This window comes from Solanum lycopersicum, chromosome 6, assembly GCF_036512215.1.
Source record: "Solanum lycopersicum chromosome 6, SLM_r2.1".
Classification (NCBI taxonomy): Eukaryota; Viridiplantae; Streptophyta; class Magnoliopsida; order Solanales; family Solanaceae; genus Solanum; species Solanum lycopersicum.
In genome coordinates, this window is record NC_090805.1 from 49,272,551 (window position 1) to 49,291,835 (window position 19,285).

Sequence of the window (19,285 nt, forward strand, 5' to 3'; positions counted from 1 at the left end):
AGGGTTCGATTAAACCTCCTTTTAACACTATTTAGTTCCGCCACTTTGCTGAGTCACCATATCTTTCAATTATGATGAAGGAACAGTTTTGTGTAGTGTTTTTTTTTTTTTTAAATTGAAAATTTGGAACCATATAACAAAATCCGGAGTTGGTAATGAAACTTAAATATACAATAAAAAAGATATGGAGAAAGTGACATGCATGTAAATTAAATATTAAACATGAGAACACCTAACCTAATTAATCCTATAATTTAGCTCTATCATCTATGTTATCTCAGGTATGTCATATATTTTCCCTTAGAAATGACACGAGATCAATTAATTTGCTAACTAAATTATTCTGAAATTACATTTTTTTTTAATTGTAATTTTGCAATTAACTAAGCTTTATCTAGTTTTCCCAGTTTCCTGAGTCCATATATATCCATTAACATAAAGGACTAGTTTTAATTTGTGTAGTGGTTTATCTTTTTTCATTGAAAAATTGGAACTATATAACAAATTCCCAAGTTGATAATAAGCCTCAAATATGCAATAAAAGATATTGGGAAAGTGTCGTGCATGCAAATTAAATATTAACTATGACAGCACCTAACGTCCTAACCTAGCTATAATTAATATTCTTAAAGACAGATTCAAAATTTTCATAAAGAATGTTAAAAAATAAAATATAATGCATAAAATTTGGACTACGATAAGGCCAATGCACCTGCTAGCCAGTGTGTGATGGCAAGCACATTATACTTCATGCTAAATTATTTACTTTGGATAGAAAATATGCTTAAAGAGAGAAACCTGACACTCCTCTATAACCGATCCTAATTGGCTTTGGCAAAGCTATATCCTTAAGAAATGACCCTCTTATAGATGCATGAGAATTTTTCTTTTCAATTTTTAAATCGAAATTTTTGTAGCTGGTTAGTAAATTATTATTTAATTCAATTTAATAACAAATTAGTAATATTTTATCAAAATAAATTGTTTGCTATGAATACTTTAGCACTGAGTTCATACGTAGTGGTGGAAGTGAATATTATATTTCACACAAGAAAAATTGAAGGTTTTGCAAAATACTAAATGCAATATTATACGTGAGCTAGGCATATATCCAAACATGATTTATTTGTTGGGGGGAAAAAAACGTGGTAGATAATTAACATATCAATTATCTATAAAGATTTATTTGTTTATTGGAAGTCAAGTGGGCTTGAATAGCTGGGTTGGCCAGAAACGAAACGTATATTGTACTGCAATAACCCATAGTTATGGGCTTGGGCTTAGCCCAAAGATTATATTGGGCCCTGAAACCCACAAATCCAGCTAGCAGTCCAGTTCCAGTTGATACTATATATCTCTATTCTATTTTCATCATTGGTCCGTTTATATGTAGAAATGTTTTCAAATTTATATTTTTTTAAAGTAGTTTTAAAAATATATAAATCATTTTACCGAACCTATTAAGTGATGTGATCAGTTTCAATACTTCTATTTAAATATATTATTTAAATATATTATACGCATTTTGATTTCGTAGTTTGATAAAATCAGTTTCAAGACCTAAAAAGTTTTATTTTTCGGCACTTGATGTATATTGTACTCCTTCAAATCAATTTTAACTGTTTAACCCATAGTCAATGAAAGAACAAACAAAGTCAAACTAGACAAAATTAAGTGACTTTTGTGATACAAATTAAATGAATTAAGTTTTGACAGAGACAATTAGATAGAATATGACGCATTGTTATATTAATAAGGAATGACTTTAGCTAGAAAAGAGTGAATATTGCATATTAGGATAGAATTAATGCTAGTAGAGGTATAATATCGTCTTGTCTTATAAAGTTTTGGTACATGCCACATGACTAGTCATGCTGTGGTGGCTAATTCTTTTTATACGTTGTTTATCGCTATTTGATTATTATATTATTTTCTGTTATTATTTCTCGCTCGTAGATTTTACATTATATTTTTTTTATTTTTTTACTTGGATATACATTTAAAACGATTTTTTTTTCGAAATCACAACTTCTCTACCTTAGTCCATCTTTATCAAACTTCATTTTATTAAATTTCATTGAGTATATTATTATTGACTTTAATGACCAGCTATTTAACTCATATATTTGTGTGTACCACATCCCAGAATAAACTCCACATTCAACGAGTGATGTGAAATGACATTTCACCAAATTAATTAATTTATTAGTGTTCGAGATTGCAACATTGTTTGGATCAGAATTCAACTGGACGGTGGTTTGCTGGAATATGTTTTCTTCCTACTACATCATAAATCAGCAGCTGAACGGTCTCTGTCTAATAAACATTTTATCCGTCTTATTTTATCTGTCATTCTTTTTGCTTTATATTTATATTAAAAAATAATATAATTTTATTTTTTTAGTTATATTTAATATTTTCTTAAATCAAATTTATTAATCAACTATTCTATTAAAATATAATGAATAAAGTATGATAACTTATGTATAAATCTTGTAAAATGATCCAATTATTTATAAAAATGAATAACGTATGAAATATGACGTTGAGAGTAATAAATATTAGAAGCAATGAATTTGGTCAGAATTCAATTAATTCATTCTATCAAGAGACGATATACGACTGTCTTTCCTAGGTTTGACGAATGCCTTTTAATTTTTTTGCGTCTCTAAAATCATTACATATATGCACGTGGAAATTATGAAAAAAAGAAAAGAAATACTGCAACAACAGCTGGAATATTATGCTATCGACATGGAAATTGACATTTATAAGAATTATATTTATTTGTACTATTTTTCGGATATTGACGTCGTCAAATATTGTACGTAAAAGAAAAAAAGATATTGCAAGATTCAATTTGGTGTGATATATATAAAAATAGACCTATATTTTGGGGTCCCGGATCCACAATGAGATCGCTACATAATGTCAATTTACTATACTTAATTTTATTTATGGCAAATCAATTAAATTTATCATGATTTAAAAATTTAAGTTTAGCGAAAGAAAATATATTAATTAATCAAGATTAATTAGGTGATCGAAGTGTAAATATAAATAGAGGCGAAACTAGTTAGGGGCACATGGATTCGAACGAATTCAGTAGCTTTTTTGTAGACCACGTACTAAAAATTTAACTTAATATATATGTGTATATTAATTTGTAAACCCTTAACAAAAGTAATTGATAACTATTAACAAAATTTAGAACCATCAAACTCTTCATCAAACTTCACCTACAAATATAAACACCTATCATTCCTAATATATTATTTATATAAACACGTATCATCTTTAATATATTTATTTATTTGATGTAAGCACCAAATAAATAAATATCACATAGGAAATAATTCCTGACCGATTATATATAAAATTTGGCCGCAAAATCTTGGTCGTTTTAGAATTTCGACAATATTAATATATTATGATCTTTGTCACGCTGAAATCTGAGTGTGGATTTGGTTAGGCAAGAGAGATCTAAAATATGAAAATCTACCCCGAGAATGGTGCTCATGCTTCATTAAAATTCCATTATTTTTGCTTAAAAGAAGAGAATAATCCAGCAAATCTCATTATTATTTAATTAATCCACCCTACAAATCATAAATAAAGTAAAAAGGTAAAAGGGCCTTAGAAGAGATAATAATAATAATAAAAATAAAACTAGACTTTAGAATAGTAGAAACTTGATGAATAATTTGAAACAACTTGTTTTGATCTTAATATGATAAAATGGACTAATAAGAATGACAATCTATTTTAAATATATTAAGTAAGTAAAAATAAACGGATTAATCAAATAGTAATGTTTTGATTATAAAGAATCAATCAGATGAGATCGACCTAAAAATAAGAAACAATCATGATAACATATCTTGAAAACAGGCTACACATTTTTTAATTAATAAAATAATCTAACATCATGTGCGTACAAAATAATATTGTAGTACCCACCAATCACCATTACGAAAGAATTCAAACTTTTGTTAGTCATCTATGAAATATATCCGTCTGATTCTATCAATCAAAGTCATTTTCCTTAAATAAACCAACAAAATTCTACATATTCACTGGATGTCTGTCAGTACAAATAGATTGAAGAAAAATAAATCAACTTTCATTAATTAGTTTGTCAATCCACAAAGAAGACACCTAAAAAAGACATCTCAACAAAAAAAAAAAAAAAATGAGAGAGAGAGATGATTCAAGTGAACCAAATCTCTTTTACACAACTCATGATAATTAAGTTAACCTTCCAACTCTAATCTAAGAACAAAATTCTTCTTTTTTTTCCGCTTAGCAAACTTCGACCCAGAAAATAGAAAAATCCCTAATAAAAAACGTTTTTTAAATGGATCTTACTCAGTGTGATTCATATAAATCACTGGATCCTGTTTGACATGAATTTAAATTAATCAGAGCTAGTATACTAACATCTACATGAGAGGGCTATTGAGAAGTCCATGCCAAGAAGATCCACCAACTCCATTCCACATTCTTCTAGTTGAATCAAAATCAGCCATATTAATTCCTTCTCCATTAATTTGCCATGGAAATCCCCACAAAACTCTGTTGTGATCACCTTGATCTTTAGCCATGTTGCACATCTCTTGTTTAACTGTGGTCATTGTTGTAGATGTTGTTACACCACTGCTTATTTCTTGATCATAATTATGCATTAATCCCACTTCTTGATCATTGTTATTCACCCCTAATCCACCATTTTCCACATTATGTAATCCAATATCCCCATTAATAATATTCCCAACACCATAGTACAAATTTTGTTGATGAATTAATCCATTCATTGGATTATTATTCTCAAGAAATCCAGTATTACCCCTAAGTGCATCAAGAAATATTCCACTTGGATTTTCATTGCACATCATTGAAAGATTACCATGGTTCTCAAACCCCAATTGCCCATTTCCTTGTTTTTGGAGCCTAGCAAATGCTAAGCTCAAATCACTAGAATCATAGGGAAATGGATTATTAGGAGTGTTGACAATGGAATGTTGATCTTGGCTACTAATACTACTACTTCTTGATGATGATGACCTTTTGTTCTTCCTACAGCCTCCTCCTACTGGAACATTTCTTAATGTTCCTCCTTTGGTCCAATATCTTCTACATGATTTGCAAAAGTATCTTGGTTGAGAGAGACTATAGTTGTTGTAGTAGCAAAACTTGGTGTTGGAAGAGTCACATCTTGGACAATTTATTGCTTGCTCTGGTGGCTTTGGCTTCTTTGGATCTTGTTGTTGTGGCTTTGTACTCACCAACATGCTTTCTAGGGTTTGAGAAGACAATTCCTAAACAAAACAATTAAACTATAAATATCACCCACACACAAAAAAAAACATTGTTAAGGACTATTAGTAATATATTTTTGCTTCATATATATGCCTTGTATCTTAATAACCAAACATCTTATTTACCTCCGAGACTCAACTTATAAGATTAAACTGGATATGTTGTTGTAATTAGCGAAGAAAAGAAACAACTTTATTGTTATAATTGATGTATGGATGCCTTACTTTTACATTCAAAAATCAAATCTTTAACTTGAAAAGCAACATAATTTTCTTAAAGAGATGAGTGACTTTAAATTTGTAAAGGTCAGGTAGCATCCATTTAATTTAATTTGTTCTTAGGCTATATTATAGCAACAGTCGTGAAAGAAAAGAAATTTACAAAAATTAGCAAAAATATTAAGAGTATAGACTACTCTCCTTAGGAGTAAAGCACATAAAGTAGGTCTTTTTTGGGGGGTATTTCAATTCATAGAATAAACTCTTTTTTGGGGTAAAAGACTCATCCATATCAAGATTGTTAGAATATTTTTTTTAAAAAACAAAATCTCAGAGAAAGGAAATAGAAAATGAAAAAATAACACATAAGAAAGAAATTGAATCAAAGGAGCTCCAAGAAAATTAATTGACATAACAACAAAAGAAATTAAACCATCATTACTACTACTAATACAACTTCATTAATTTACCTGATGATGCTGATGCTGTGCACTAGAGGGATCCATCACTAAGTACAGCTAGAAACAACACAAAAATTAGAGCTTAATTAAAACTTAATCCTCCTCCAAGATGGCTTGATATTTTTTTTTTGGGTACTTAATTGATCTCTTGAATAATAAGCACAAGGGAAATTTGAATTTTGCTAAGAAAAGTAGTAGAAAAAATGAAAAAGCCAAGAGAGATCAACTTGTGAGTGCCTCTTTCTCAAACTCAACATATATATATATATATATATATAAATGTAGAGAAAGTAGAGGTGGGGGTGGGGGTGGGGGGTGTTGTTGCTTAAGTACAATGTCTTATTTTGTGTGTGAGAGAGAAAAATAAAGCAAATTTTTGAGAAATAAGATAAGGAAATACGTGTAAGGCTTAGGTCTGTTATATTTAGGACACAGAGAGTGGAAAATCTAACTGTATATGCCCACAATGGGTCCCTTCTTGCTTCAAGTTACCTAATTCTATCATTCTAATTTCCTATCTACTTCCTTTAATTATAAGTTACATAATATATAATATAATAGTAACTAAATTCATAATAAACAAAATGTGCAAGTATTTACTAAAATTTTGAGGATTTCGAAATGAGTTCATCTAAATCGATAGCAAAGTATTTAGATTTACCTAGGTGTTTTGCTATAATTTCAGTATATTTTTCATGAATTACTTATTCAAATTTATTTTTAAAATTTAAGTTCTCTATTACAAAGTTAAAAGTTGAAATGATAGAACTAAATTGATTAAAAAAAAATTTCTTATTTGTATTAATCTTTGAATATCTGAAATCATATCTATGGTCAAAGGGTATTCAATGGCAAATTAAAATCATAATATATGTTAATTAATTTAACTAAGAAAGCCTATGTGTAAAAAATACGATGTCTAAAAAAGCTGTACTCAGAAATTATATATTACAAGAATTATATAAATAAAGAAAAAATAAATGAGCATATGATTGATGTAGAGATCTCATTCTTTGTCCCATTATGTAAGCTCACCTTGTCCTATACCTGCTCATGTCATTTTGGTTATACTTGAACTTTATTAAAATAAAAAAACATAATTATTGAGGTGCACTTTGTTTTTATATTAAAAATTTCTTTTGATTTTCATTTTCATGTACAAATTAAATATCTTGGCTCCAATATCCCTACAAAAAAAAAATGATATAAAGTTTTGGTCTCAAATAAAAAATGAAAATAATCTTAAGAATATTTTGATGTTGGGTGCATTTATATATATATATTTGGACCCAACAACAACAGAAGCCGTGGCTATATATATGTTGAGTGGCTATAAGTTAAAGGCTATAATTGAAATGGACAAGTGATGATACAAAGAGGGTAAAGTGGTCACTTGGATCAGTATACAACTTTATTTTGCATGCTTAACCCAAAGTACTATTGCTTGTATGTCACTTGTCTTTATCACCTTAATTAGTTTTCATCACCATGGAAAGTCCTAATTTTGAAGATTAGTTAGTTTGAGATATTGATACATATTTAATAAATTTTCAAATATAATTATAAACTTATTTAAATAAAAATTATTAAATTCATCCGAATCCGTATACACCTTGATTGTTTAAACACAAAGTTTACGTTATATAACTGACATGTGTGATGAGACAGTGGTACTAGAGCTACATAGGTGTGAGCTAATTTGTGCTTGAAGAAATATACTCATGTGAAAACAAACATAGAGAATCTAACACTTGTCCACCTAAAATCATAACTTTCTGACATATGAGTACAACACAATTCTTTTTCTTCAAGATTGTTTTTTTCCCAATTAATAAAATAATTTTGAATTTTATATTTTTAAACTTAAAAGATTTATATCAAAATATTATATAAGAAAGTTAGAATTAAAAAAAAATATGATGAAACAAAAAAAAATACATTAAATATTATTTTCATAAGAAAAAAACTAATGAGCGATTGTTGTTATTGTAACTTCCTCATGACTTCTTAACCAAAATACTCGATAATGATATATTGTGAAAAAATAAAAGTAAACACCGAATAAATATATTTTTAAATTTTGTTAGTTGTAAGTAACAGAAGAGGAACATAGAAATAATATTCTAAGGTGTCATCATCTGTCAGTAACAGCATTTTTCAATGAATAATCATTTCATAGAAAAAAAAAACTATCAATCAATCATTGATCCTACCACTCATTGATTATCTTCGGATCCTATGAACTAATTTTTATTTTTTTTTCTCCTTCTTTGTTCATTTCAAAATTTTCATACTCCCTCCCAATTTTTGTATATATTATTTTGCATCTATTTTTAAAAATACTAATCCACTTTCCCTAAGAAAAAAAACTACTTGTATATCTTTATCGCACAAAATAATAATATCATTTAATAGCATTATCATAAAAGGTACTCCCTATTTAACTAAGTTATTCCTGTTTTATCAAGAATAACTAATTAATTTCTACATATATATTTGGATTAATAAAAGTGACTTGGAGAAAGCAATCAATTTTGTTTGTTAATTAATTAAACATGAACCAAATTTGCATTTGACAAAAATGCTAGCTCGAAGCTAAAATAATTCAAAAACATGGTGTAATTTTCTCTCATATCATAGTTATCTAGTATTAACTTAACACATATCTTAAGAAATAATAAATAACAAAAATATTATAATACTTTGAATATATATAATTTGATATTTTGAGAAATGTTTCAAATATTCGACAGTGTTTAATAATAAAAACAAAATAAAAAATAATTTTTTATTTTTTAAACTAAACAAATATGATTAAATATAGTGAACAAAGTAAAAAGAAGAAATTAAAAGTTTTTGTAATCATCACAATTTAGAACCAATAATACGTATGATGCATCGATATAATATAACAAAAATATTATTTTGTTTAGAATTAAACCATTCCTCTTTAGTGGTAGGCACATGTGGGACAGGATGTTTGATGATGAAGAATTGAATATGACATGGGGATCAGTCATGTTAGTTGACTGGTCAAAATTTTGGCTTCATTCAATTAAAACACCAACTGACTCAAAAAAAGTGAAAGTAGAGGGGAGTACTGTTGTGGAATGTATAAAAAACAGAGCCTTCATGTATAAAAAAAAAAGAAGTGAAATTCGGTGTTTTATTAGTTTTATTTCTCGACCGTCTTAAAAATATTCTTCTACTTAATCAATAAATTTAAATATATTCGTAGTTTGGCTATACAAGGGAAGTATGCTCTCTATTTTTCTTCATATTTAGTGGTGTATATATGTTTTTAATACTTCTTTTGATTTCTTATTAAGAGTCATATATTTCTACAAGAATTTGCGATCGCTTACTATGTTATACAGTAGATGGATGATGTATTTAAGTTGAGTTAGTCAAATCGATGAGTGTTTTTAAGACCGTCGATAGTTAGAAAATGAAATTAATAATAAACGTAAAATTTATGAGCGTTTTCAATACTTCTCTTTTTGCATTATAATAAAACTACGCTTTGCGAGTACTACTATCACTAATACTACAATAATATTTTTTTTATTATCTACATGACATGTTTAATATTACAAAATTATATATTTTTACTTTAAAATTATAAAATAATAATTATTTTTAAAAATATATGTCGCGTTAAAATTGAATAAATAAATTAATAATTTAAGGAATAAAAGAATGTGCATGCGTCTGGGGCTTTCACTACTTATAATGGTAGAAGTAGTGATGAAGGAAATAATTTTGTTCAGATTGAAGAGAACGTTCTAATGAGATGAGAAAATCATACACAAGATTTGCCTTGTGCTTCGTGCTCATCGGGAAACGTTTCCATTCACTTTTTCAGTTCCCAGAAATGCCTTATTAAACGTAAGCATAACATTTCTTAGAGTATTATAGTCGTGTTTTTGAGTCTAACTAACTTATACTAATGCTAAAAAAAATAAATTATAATGAAATATTATCCCCCACAAAGTATGATACTATATTCGGATTTGAATTTAAAATTTTTAATTACCATAATCTTTGGTGGTGTAAGCTTATCAATATTGCATGTACGTCGTACATAATATTTAAACATGCGCAATGTGCGTTCTTTAAGACGTACAGATAATTAACGGGTTAATCTTACAAAATCAAGTCTCATATGATTGTCTCGGATCTTTTAAAACACTGAAATGAGTTGCTTTACCTTTTAAAATATTAGACTAATTAGATAAGCTTAAGCACACTAATTCTTGGAATAAATCAGTCCTACGAGCTGCTAGCTTAATTTAACTCTGTGGTCCTAGATTATGCAGCTGTTGGCCTGTTCAATTACTTTAATAGTCCATGCATAAATAGGGTGTAAAAAAAAATCCTCGATTAGTCTTCGTGGAATAATTGATATATCCTTCATAATTCAAATCTGAGATATTTAACTAAAAAAGGAAAACAATTTCATCATTTGATAGTGAATAACTTCGAAGTTTTGTTTCCATGAAAATATTTTACCCTTAAAATTAAATATATGTTATACATCTATTAGTTTAATTAAACGTGAATTAGTTTTTATTGAGTGATTTATGCAGTCAAGTTAGTTGAAGGAAGGAGCAATTTCCGGTGGATTAATTCCTTCAACTCGAAGTATTCACATTTATCCCAACCTTAGGTAAGAAGAATATTGATTGAAATTGATTAGGCAAAGACAAAGCCAATTAGATCCCAAGAAATTTTACAAGTGCCCCTTCCTTCCAACTACACAATCATATCAACTTTAATTGATTGATTACTTAATTAAATAATTATTTTTTATTACATTAAAGTAAAACATACTAATCTGAAGCAAGTATGATTTAATAATATGATCTCACATATGCCAAAAAAGAAAAAAAACCATAACAAGGACAAGTATAATCATTTTAGTTCACACGGAAGTTAAGTTGCACCAACCATTTGTATTATAAGACAAATCTAGCGTCCAGCTAGGTCTCTATGACTTTTTATGTCCAATGAAATAATTTGAGAGAAATTTATAAATATATACTATTCGAACGACTAGCTTATTCACTAACGCAAAATATGAAACATATTATATATATAGTATGTATTTTGTAAATAAATTTCTGTAATAGTTAAGGTGGTAATTTATCATTAAAGGTAATTGGTTGTATGCTTACCTTTTTTATTTTGTGTCACATGCTATGCTTCATCGTAAAACAAGTTACTATATACTTTAAATAAAAAATACCATTGTTAGCCGTTTGTGTGACATTTGTTTGACTAATAACTAGTGATTAGTAAATTGTCCAGCTTTGGCCTCACATGAATTAGATTTTTTTTTTTTTTTGGATGACTTTACCATTTTACAATTAAAATTGTTTTATATAATGATTAATTATCATTTTACAACTAGAACTGTTTTGTATAATGATTACTTATCATTTTACAACTGAAACTGTTATATTCAAAATAAATTGTCAAATGCAAAATATTTGTTATTTGACTATTTTTTTAATAACTCGGCTCATTCATTTATTGAGCTAATTATCATGAATCTGAAATAACAACCACAACAAAACACAATTTAATCTCAAGCGATTTAGATTCAGCTAGCTATATGAATCCCAAAAACGAGTTTGATTCAGCTAACTGTATTTTCTAAAATGGAAAATTTTCGAATCTTGATGTCGTCAAACTAAAAATATATATTCCTTGATTTACTTATACTCGTCTACTTTAATTATAACACGCCTTTTAAGAAATAATAATTAATATAATCATTTATATATAGTCATAACTCATAGGTCTCATGAAATGATATAACATTGAATAATCAATTTAAAGTATATAACACGGAAACAATATGTTATAAGTAAAAATATTATTATTTTTAAATATAGTGGACGTAAAAATGAATGGAGGAATGTGTGAGTAACGGATAAAATATAAATATTATTAAGTATTTCCTAAAAAATTAAAAAGAGAGGTGGGAAAAGAGACAAACATGGATGAGTGGGCTTTTAGTTGGTGGAGAAAAGGGGCCCAGCAGACAATTTTGGAGTATGAACACGCGGCATGCCTATCTTACGAATATTTCAGTTTCAAGGAACAACCATATCATCCATCATCACCTGCACCTTAGTGGATACAGGACCCCACTAATACTTCTCCATCTTCAAGCAAAGAATAACACTAATATTATTATCTCCGTTCCATTTCACGTGAGGTACGTTAAAAAAATTAAAAAAGACTTCAAATTTAGAATTCAAATTGAATGAAATGTTGTGAATGTAATCATTTAAATTATCACTTAATATAGAAATTTATCATTTTTTTAAACTGATTAAAAAAAAAAAAATAGGTCACATAAATTATGAATGTAGGGGTGAACCAAATCCGATCTAATCGGTCTATTTGTCATCACTACTACTCAACAGGAAATAACTTTCGCACTTGCGGCTAATGATAGAAATGAAACAACTAAGAGAACTAACAAATACTGCATTTCCCACTGAGAATCAATGGCTAATCAGAATTGTATTTGCAAGCAATGGCTACCAGAGCTACCTTTCTAAGGCATTTACCCGAAAAAGTACACTAGTTCAGCTGTTCAGGAACTTAATCCTAAAGATGAAACCAGCTGTCTGCTGAATATTAAGTATGGTGCAAGGAAAATCTACTTCACTCAACCTCCATATCAGAAATAGCTTCATTTAAGACGCTCTGAAGCTCTTTCACTCTGCGTTTTGCCAGTGCGACACAATCCTGAAGAGAAATTAATGAACTAAAAACAGGAGTATTGTAGGAACCACTGCAGATCAGTAGGGAATGGAATGTAAGTTGACAAATGTGTCTATAAAAATGAATATGACAGTAGAAAATAGCATTAGTTTAATACAAACAACAACATACCCAGTAAGATCACACAAGTAGGACCTGGGAAGGGTGGGTGTAAGCAGACCTTACCCCTACCTTCGGGGTAGAGAAGCTGTTTCGAAAGATCCTCGTCTCAAGAAAAGTGAGTTTAGAAACAGGTTTGGGAAATTTTAATTTCCTTGTTTTGTTTTCTTATGATTTGTTTAACTACAAAACAACACTGATTGTAAAATCTTATTTATAATTATCATAGCAATATAAAACATATTAAACAGAAATTTATCTCGATTAAGTTTCTCAAGGGTAACTTGGATAACATATAACTTTTAATACAAACCTGAACCAAAACTAGGCATCCAAAAACAGCACGCCTGGGTATTTCTATATGGTTCTTTTCTCAATAGAGAGGGGAGGGAAGACAGTTACAAAACATGCCCAAATTGGAAATCTTAATGTCCCCGTAAATAAGTTTCCCGATAACTACTGACCTCCTTTAGCTACTATCTAAGATAAATATCACTTGTGCCTTGTAAAGAAAAGAAAAGAAAAATCAACCTTCTTGTCGGTTTAGTTAAGCATTAGGATTATGATGCAAACTAACCTGGATGACTGATGTATGGGCATGAACTGGTCCCCCTGGTTTATAAAGTGAAACAAGCTGGTAGGACGAATCCAATACCACAGTTACAGCCGTTTCCATTATAGATTCTTCCTCTGCTGTAGGATCTGCTAGGATGTAGTTCTTGTGAAGTAAGCACGTTAAGGAGAATGGTGGAGAGTTCAATTTTAGTTTTCTTTTCTCTGTATTGACAGGCTGCTTCTCCAATTTCAACTGGTTATTGTCCTCAGAGACAAGAACTATTCGCCCATCTTCATTCAAAGACACTACTGGAATGTTCACTGCAAAAAAAATCATTTCCTACGTAAAATTCCATCCATATAATAATCAACTTTCCAGGAATGATACGTACAGCTATAAAGAGCTCAGTGCATATAATTTTGAACACTTCAGAAGAAAACACACTTCCCACTATTAACCTTTAGGGATGGTTGCAACCTTAAGAAAATTTAAAATAAAATCAGATGACTGCACCTAATATGTGCACTCTTCTTCATTCCTTCATCTCTTTCTCAGTAATGGCTTCACAATTTTATTGCATGATATTCCTTTTAGCAAACCAAAACTAAGTGCAGAAGATTGCTCTTTTGACCTATTGCTTAAACTAAGAACAGTTCGTCCCCTCTCTTTTCATTTTCCTCAAGACTGGCCTTCCCCTAAGGTTTATTACATGACATATGCAGGCCAGATTCTTGCAGACACTTGCTCCTTGAACATATTGCTAATTGCTCTATGAGCTTGCGCAGACAGCTGTTCCTCTTTTTACTGTCGCCTGTTTGGTATAATAAATATTTTTGTAATCACTAAAACATCTTCTTTCTTACCCTTTTTCAACTTTGATATCGAAAACCTTTCAAAATTTTTGTTTTAACATGTTGTCCTTTTCCAATCTCAAAATAAGACAGGATATAAAGTACAATATTGTTGTCTCTCATGGGACAAGTAATGACTACAGGAATACTCAAGAAAATCCAAGCAATAGCAAACTTACAATGCGAAAAGGCAGCAACTGCAGATAGTAATGCAGCGTCAAACAGAGAACCGTCAGCATCCAAACAGTATATGTCCTGTATTAATCATATGCCGTACGAATTAATATCAACAAGTATGCCTATGGTCTAAAAGTGTTTGTATTAGCATAAAATGAAGAAAAAGAGGGGAAGATTCAAAGACCAACAATGAATAAGTGAAAAACTAGTCCAAATGTACGTGTTGAGGGACGGGCCTTACGGGGTGACATATTTGAAAATGGTAACCTAGATACGCCAAAAATTTCCACTGTTTCTTATTCTGAAGACTCAACTCTTCAATGAACGTAAAATTAAGGAATAAGCTTTTCCTTCTTCTACAGACAAGGGGAAAAAGCAAGAAACAAGATCTTCACATTCGTTAGTACTTACCAGGTAGGCCATCCATGCAGCTTTTCCTCCAACCAAGCACAACTCTTTCAAGTCAATCATGCCAGAACTGCAAACATTTCAATTGCTTATTAAGGAGATTGTACAGGCATTCTTAACAGAAAGTGAAGAAAAAAAATATCAAGAAGATGTGCCAAGAGGAAAGACCTAAAATAGGAAGGGTAAACAAAGCCATGAAGATAACAATCGAAGTAATTCTTTCTTCTACTTTTTAAGAAAAACAGAGAAAAGTTGATTTGATCCACAACCAGAGATACTTCTTGGTATAAAGCTTTTTGTAGGAGTAGTATTAACAGATATGATTAAGTTCCAAACAGAGCAAATGGAGACAGATCATTCATATGGCAGACCACCAGCTAGTGTGAGACTGAAGTATGGTTAATCGAATGATGATTAACAACAACATACCCAGTGTAATCTCACAAATGGGGTCTAAGGAGGGTTGATTGAATGATGATTAAGTTCCAAGAATTTCTGGGAAGAACAAGGATTCATGCAAATATTATTTTATCGGCTGTCCCCAAAGGGACATGCAAAGTTTATTCTCACGGGAGAAAGAAGAAGAATATTCTCCCTTGTAAGTTGTGACATAAAGTTTGTCCAGAAGCAGCTGCTTCTAGTTGTCTGGTAATATTGTTTGGCACAGTATGAAAGATTTAGATGCACATATTCCTCCGGCGGACATTGAGCGTAGACATAAGGGTCTTTATGACACAATCAACAATTTAATTCATTTTCAATTAGGTCTTGATCTAGCTACTACATTTTTGTTAAAAATAAGTAATAACCCCTTCGAAGAATAGAAACACGGCCAAGATGCTTGAAGCAGGAGGATTTTCCCGATCAGATTATTATGTTTGCTGCAGATCATAAGTGGGTCTAGTTGAAACTTGAATAAAAAAACTTCTGTTGTTGACTTGTTGTATTAGATTACCAGACGCTCAAAAAATTATAGAACCAAATCAGTAATTACCGAAAGGCATGGTCAATATTAAAATACCTAACATAATGAAATAGATGATGACGAATACGTAGTGCCCGTTTGGATAGACTTATTTTAGGTGCTTTTAAGCCAAAATAACTTTTAAGCAGTTTTGAAGTGTTTGGGTAAAGTCAAAAAGTGCTTATAAGCACTTATTTAAAGCCAAAAATAACAAAAATAAGCCAAAAGCCAATCCAAACAGGCTCTTAGACTCCAAATTCAGATTATTCTAAAAAAAAGGATATTTAGAGTTCGAGTTTTGGGCACCTGCAAGCTATTACTACTTACCTCAAGATAGTGTCTGACAGCTGCTTAGAAATTACTGATGCTGCCTCTGCAGGCCTACCAGGCCGTACAAGGGGAGAACAAATGGGAGGCATGTGAAATTCGATAGCTGCAATCACAATATAATCATATACATAAGCAGAAACTATATGGGTAATAGGATAATAAGAGCTGAGAGATGAGAGACCTTTTACCTATGGATCCCTCATCTGGACATTCAACAGTTGGTGTCATGATTTCCATTTTGATGGCGGCCAGCATCGTCTGCGATTGATTCAAGATGATCAATCAACTCAGAAGAAATTCAAGTGAAAAATGGAAGCTCCTGTACATTAAAGAAGCAATTGATACATATGATACACTTACAGTGGAGCCAATCTTTGCCAGTGCTGATCCCTCAGCAGAGGCCACGGCACCTGCAGTGATAATAGACATGTATATTTGGACAAATCCTGAGAAAAGATAATATAATAACAACTAATAAGTTGAAAATATGATTCGACAAACCAAGCGCAAGTGTTGTATCTCTAGCACTTCCAAGCTTTCGAGCATCAGGTCGGACCGATTTGAGAAGATGCTGCTCATGATAGCGCAAAGGGAAAAGACGTCTAAATGCGTCCACCTCCATCTCTGAATACAAGTCACTAGAGCCATTGGCAGCAGCCATTCTATAGAAACCAGATGTCTTAGCAATAGCCTTATCAACCAGGGATTATCCAATCATAGGAATGCAAGAAAATCTCATATTCAAATAAAAAGCATGACCCTAGTATCCTGCTGTTCAGTGAGAATGAAGGTTTTGAATTTCGAAATTACAAGAAAACAAGAAAGACATGCAGAAATGGTTGGTGAATATATGAAGAAAATGGGAAAGAGGAAGTACTGTCAAAACCTCAACCCAACCTTGTGAAATTTACTTTGCTTATAGTTGATTTGTTCTTCATTCCCATAGAGAAAGCAAAAGGAAAAAAAGTTAAAGAATATAAAAGTCCCTTCTGTAACTCGGTTGAAAATTATTTGTATTGGCCTACTTGCTTTTCCACTTTGTGGTACTACACTGGGTTTGTTGTCGTTGTTGGTCTATCTGTTTTCAGTTATCAAATTTGTAACTTAACCTTCAAAAACTTAAACAGGACACGGCGCACTGCCATCACCCGTTTTGTAACACAATAATAATGTTATCTACTTGACAAATTTGAAGTCTGAAATTTATTGACTTATAAGAAGATATTAACAGACTATTAATGGCAAAATAATAAAGGAGGTTTTTCAGGCCAATGACAAGAATCATTAGATTTTTATCCTGCCATAACAGAAAACAATTGATAATCTAACATTAGTAACGGAAGCGGTATAATTGACCTGATAGAGATTCACATAATCAACTTATCCTTAAACATCAGTAACATGGAATATTTTCTAATTCTATGTTTGCATTGTAATCACAGTAATTCCTTTGGGTCTTCTTCATTCAGAATCTTAATCTTTCAAGTTCCCAACCTTAGATACATGTCTAGATTCATCTCTGAGTTGCTCGGCTGAGATACATGCAGCTTATAATACATGCTTATGTGCAGATGAAAACAATTACATAAGTTAAACATAAACAATATTTTTTCCAGGTGGTGTGATCGCACACACATATCAGTTCAGACGTCAGACAGAGTTGTAAGGACATTCTCACATCACCCAGTAACAATTTGGCAGTCTAATAGGGGCCTAATATGTTTAGCCAATCAACATCCGGATAAAAGAGGAATCTTTCCTTAAAATAGTATAACTACATAAAGATTGTTATGTCCAACCTTAACTAGTTTGAAATGACACATAGTTAACTACCTAATTAACAGAGCTTGATATAAGAAATACTCCTGTGTGTTTCCAATTAGTTCTCTGAAGACAGTTCCCAAAGCACAAGGTAGAAGCAAATCGTTTTTAACATAAAGTTTGAAAAATTTAGCAAATACACAAGCATAATTTCAGCATAACAGAACTATTGGACAACAAATCAAGCCATGAATGGAAGCTCGGATAATAACTAGATGACATGGAGAGCACCTTTTAGCATCACATTTCACGAAAATACTCTATACAAATTATGTACTGAAGTTAGTGAATTACTGAAATTTTACAGCCAAGAGTGAACTACTCCACACATTATTTTATTTTATATTTCAATTTCACTAGCTCTGCTAACAGATACAGAGGTTTTTACATAATCTTCAAAATACAAATGGCCAGAGACAGTAAGTTTTGGGACAAAGTTAGATATTTGCAAGGAAGAAAGTATTTTCCATCAGTACTTTTACTTCTTCCAGAAAATTGAAGAAAATGTAAAAACTAACTTGGTGGAACCCGAGAAACTTACATAAATTTGCGGCTGAAGACACGGCAAGAGTTGCTGGCGGAGTGAAGCGAGGGAGGGTTTTACTCGAATCGGAGGAAGAAACGGAAAAGAAGAATAAGGAGTGAGACTTGGGGACATATCATGAGAAAAAGCTTAAAATAGTCCCCAATCTTTCCATTTAGACTTCAAAGTCATCATTATTCTCCACACAACGCATTAATAGTCCATTTTCTTTATGATATATTGTAGTTTTGGTCCATCCCTAAACTTTTTTTTTAGATCGAGAGGTTCTATCACATCAAAATTTTTGAACGTGATAATATAAGGAGATATGAAGATCACAAATTAAAAACATACAAAATAGATATAATTGATTTGTTTTTCTGCTTAGTACGTTTGATAATTAGTTGATATTAGTATTATTTCTGTAGTTTCTTATTTTTCAATTATCATCGCCGTATGATATTTGTTGTGCTTTATTTGTCATATTAATAATTTAATATACTCTATAATTATTATGCTTACTCTATTATTTATTTGCTACACCTCATATTACTTTTGTGTGTCTTTTTTAAAGTGCTTTGTGATTTCATTCGAGAATCTTACAAAAAATAATAATCTATTTTTATAGGACAAAAATAGATTTATCTAAATTTCATTTTTTTCGATCCTTTATAAATATCTAATATACTATTAATAAATAAAATTATTTTCCTAATAAGAAAATTTGAGTCTAATTTTCTTTTTATAATGGTGTTCC

General features: G+C 30.4%; 2 protein-coding genes across 5 annotated transcripts; both read right to left on the reverse strand.

The window, feature by feature from the left end:
- Nucleotides 1–4,101: 4,101 nt before the first annotated feature.
- On the reverse strand, nt 4,102–6,446 carry LOC101259641 (dof zinc finger protein DOF2.1). The gene is made up of 2 exons (XM_004241217.5): nt 6,008–6,446; nt 4,102–5,318 (listed from the first exon to the last, which is right to left on the reverse strand). Exons 1-2 carry the CDS (start codon nt 6,041–6,043, stop codon nt 4,443–4,445), a joined length of 912 nt encoding a protein of 303 aa, XP_004241265.1. The 5' UTR covers nt 6,044–6,446; the 3' UTR covers nt 4,102–4,442.
- A 5,359-nt stretch (nt 6,447–11,805) lies between these two features.
- On the reverse strand, nt 11,806–18,829 carry LOC101259053 (uncharacterized). 4 transcript variants are annotated; one of them, XM_010324096.3, is made up of 9 exons: nt 18,547–18,829; nt 16,686–16,846; nt 16,545–16,594; nt 16,373–16,442; nt 16,182–16,287; nt 14,894–14,960; nt 14,485–14,560; nt 13,476–13,774; nt 11,806–12,171 (listed from the first exon to the last, which is right to left on the reverse strand). In XM_010324096.3, the coding sequence occupies exons 2-9, from the start codon at nt 16,843–16,845 to the stop codon at nt 12,157–12,159; spliced, it is 843 nt and encodes a 280-aa protein (XP_010322398.1). In that variant the 5' UTR covers nt 16,846; nt 18,547–18,829; the 3' UTR covers nt 11,806–12,156. The 4 variants fall into 4 exon arrangements, with proteins under 4 accessions (XP_010322398.1, XP_004241263.1, XP_025887487.1 ...); XM_004241215.4 differs by lacking the exon at nt 11,806–12,171 and adding an exon at nt 12,480–12,763; XM_026031702.2 differs by lacking the exon at nt 11,806–12,171 and adding an exon at nt 12,682–12,809.
- Nucleotides 18,830–19,285: the final 456 nt, after the last annotated feature.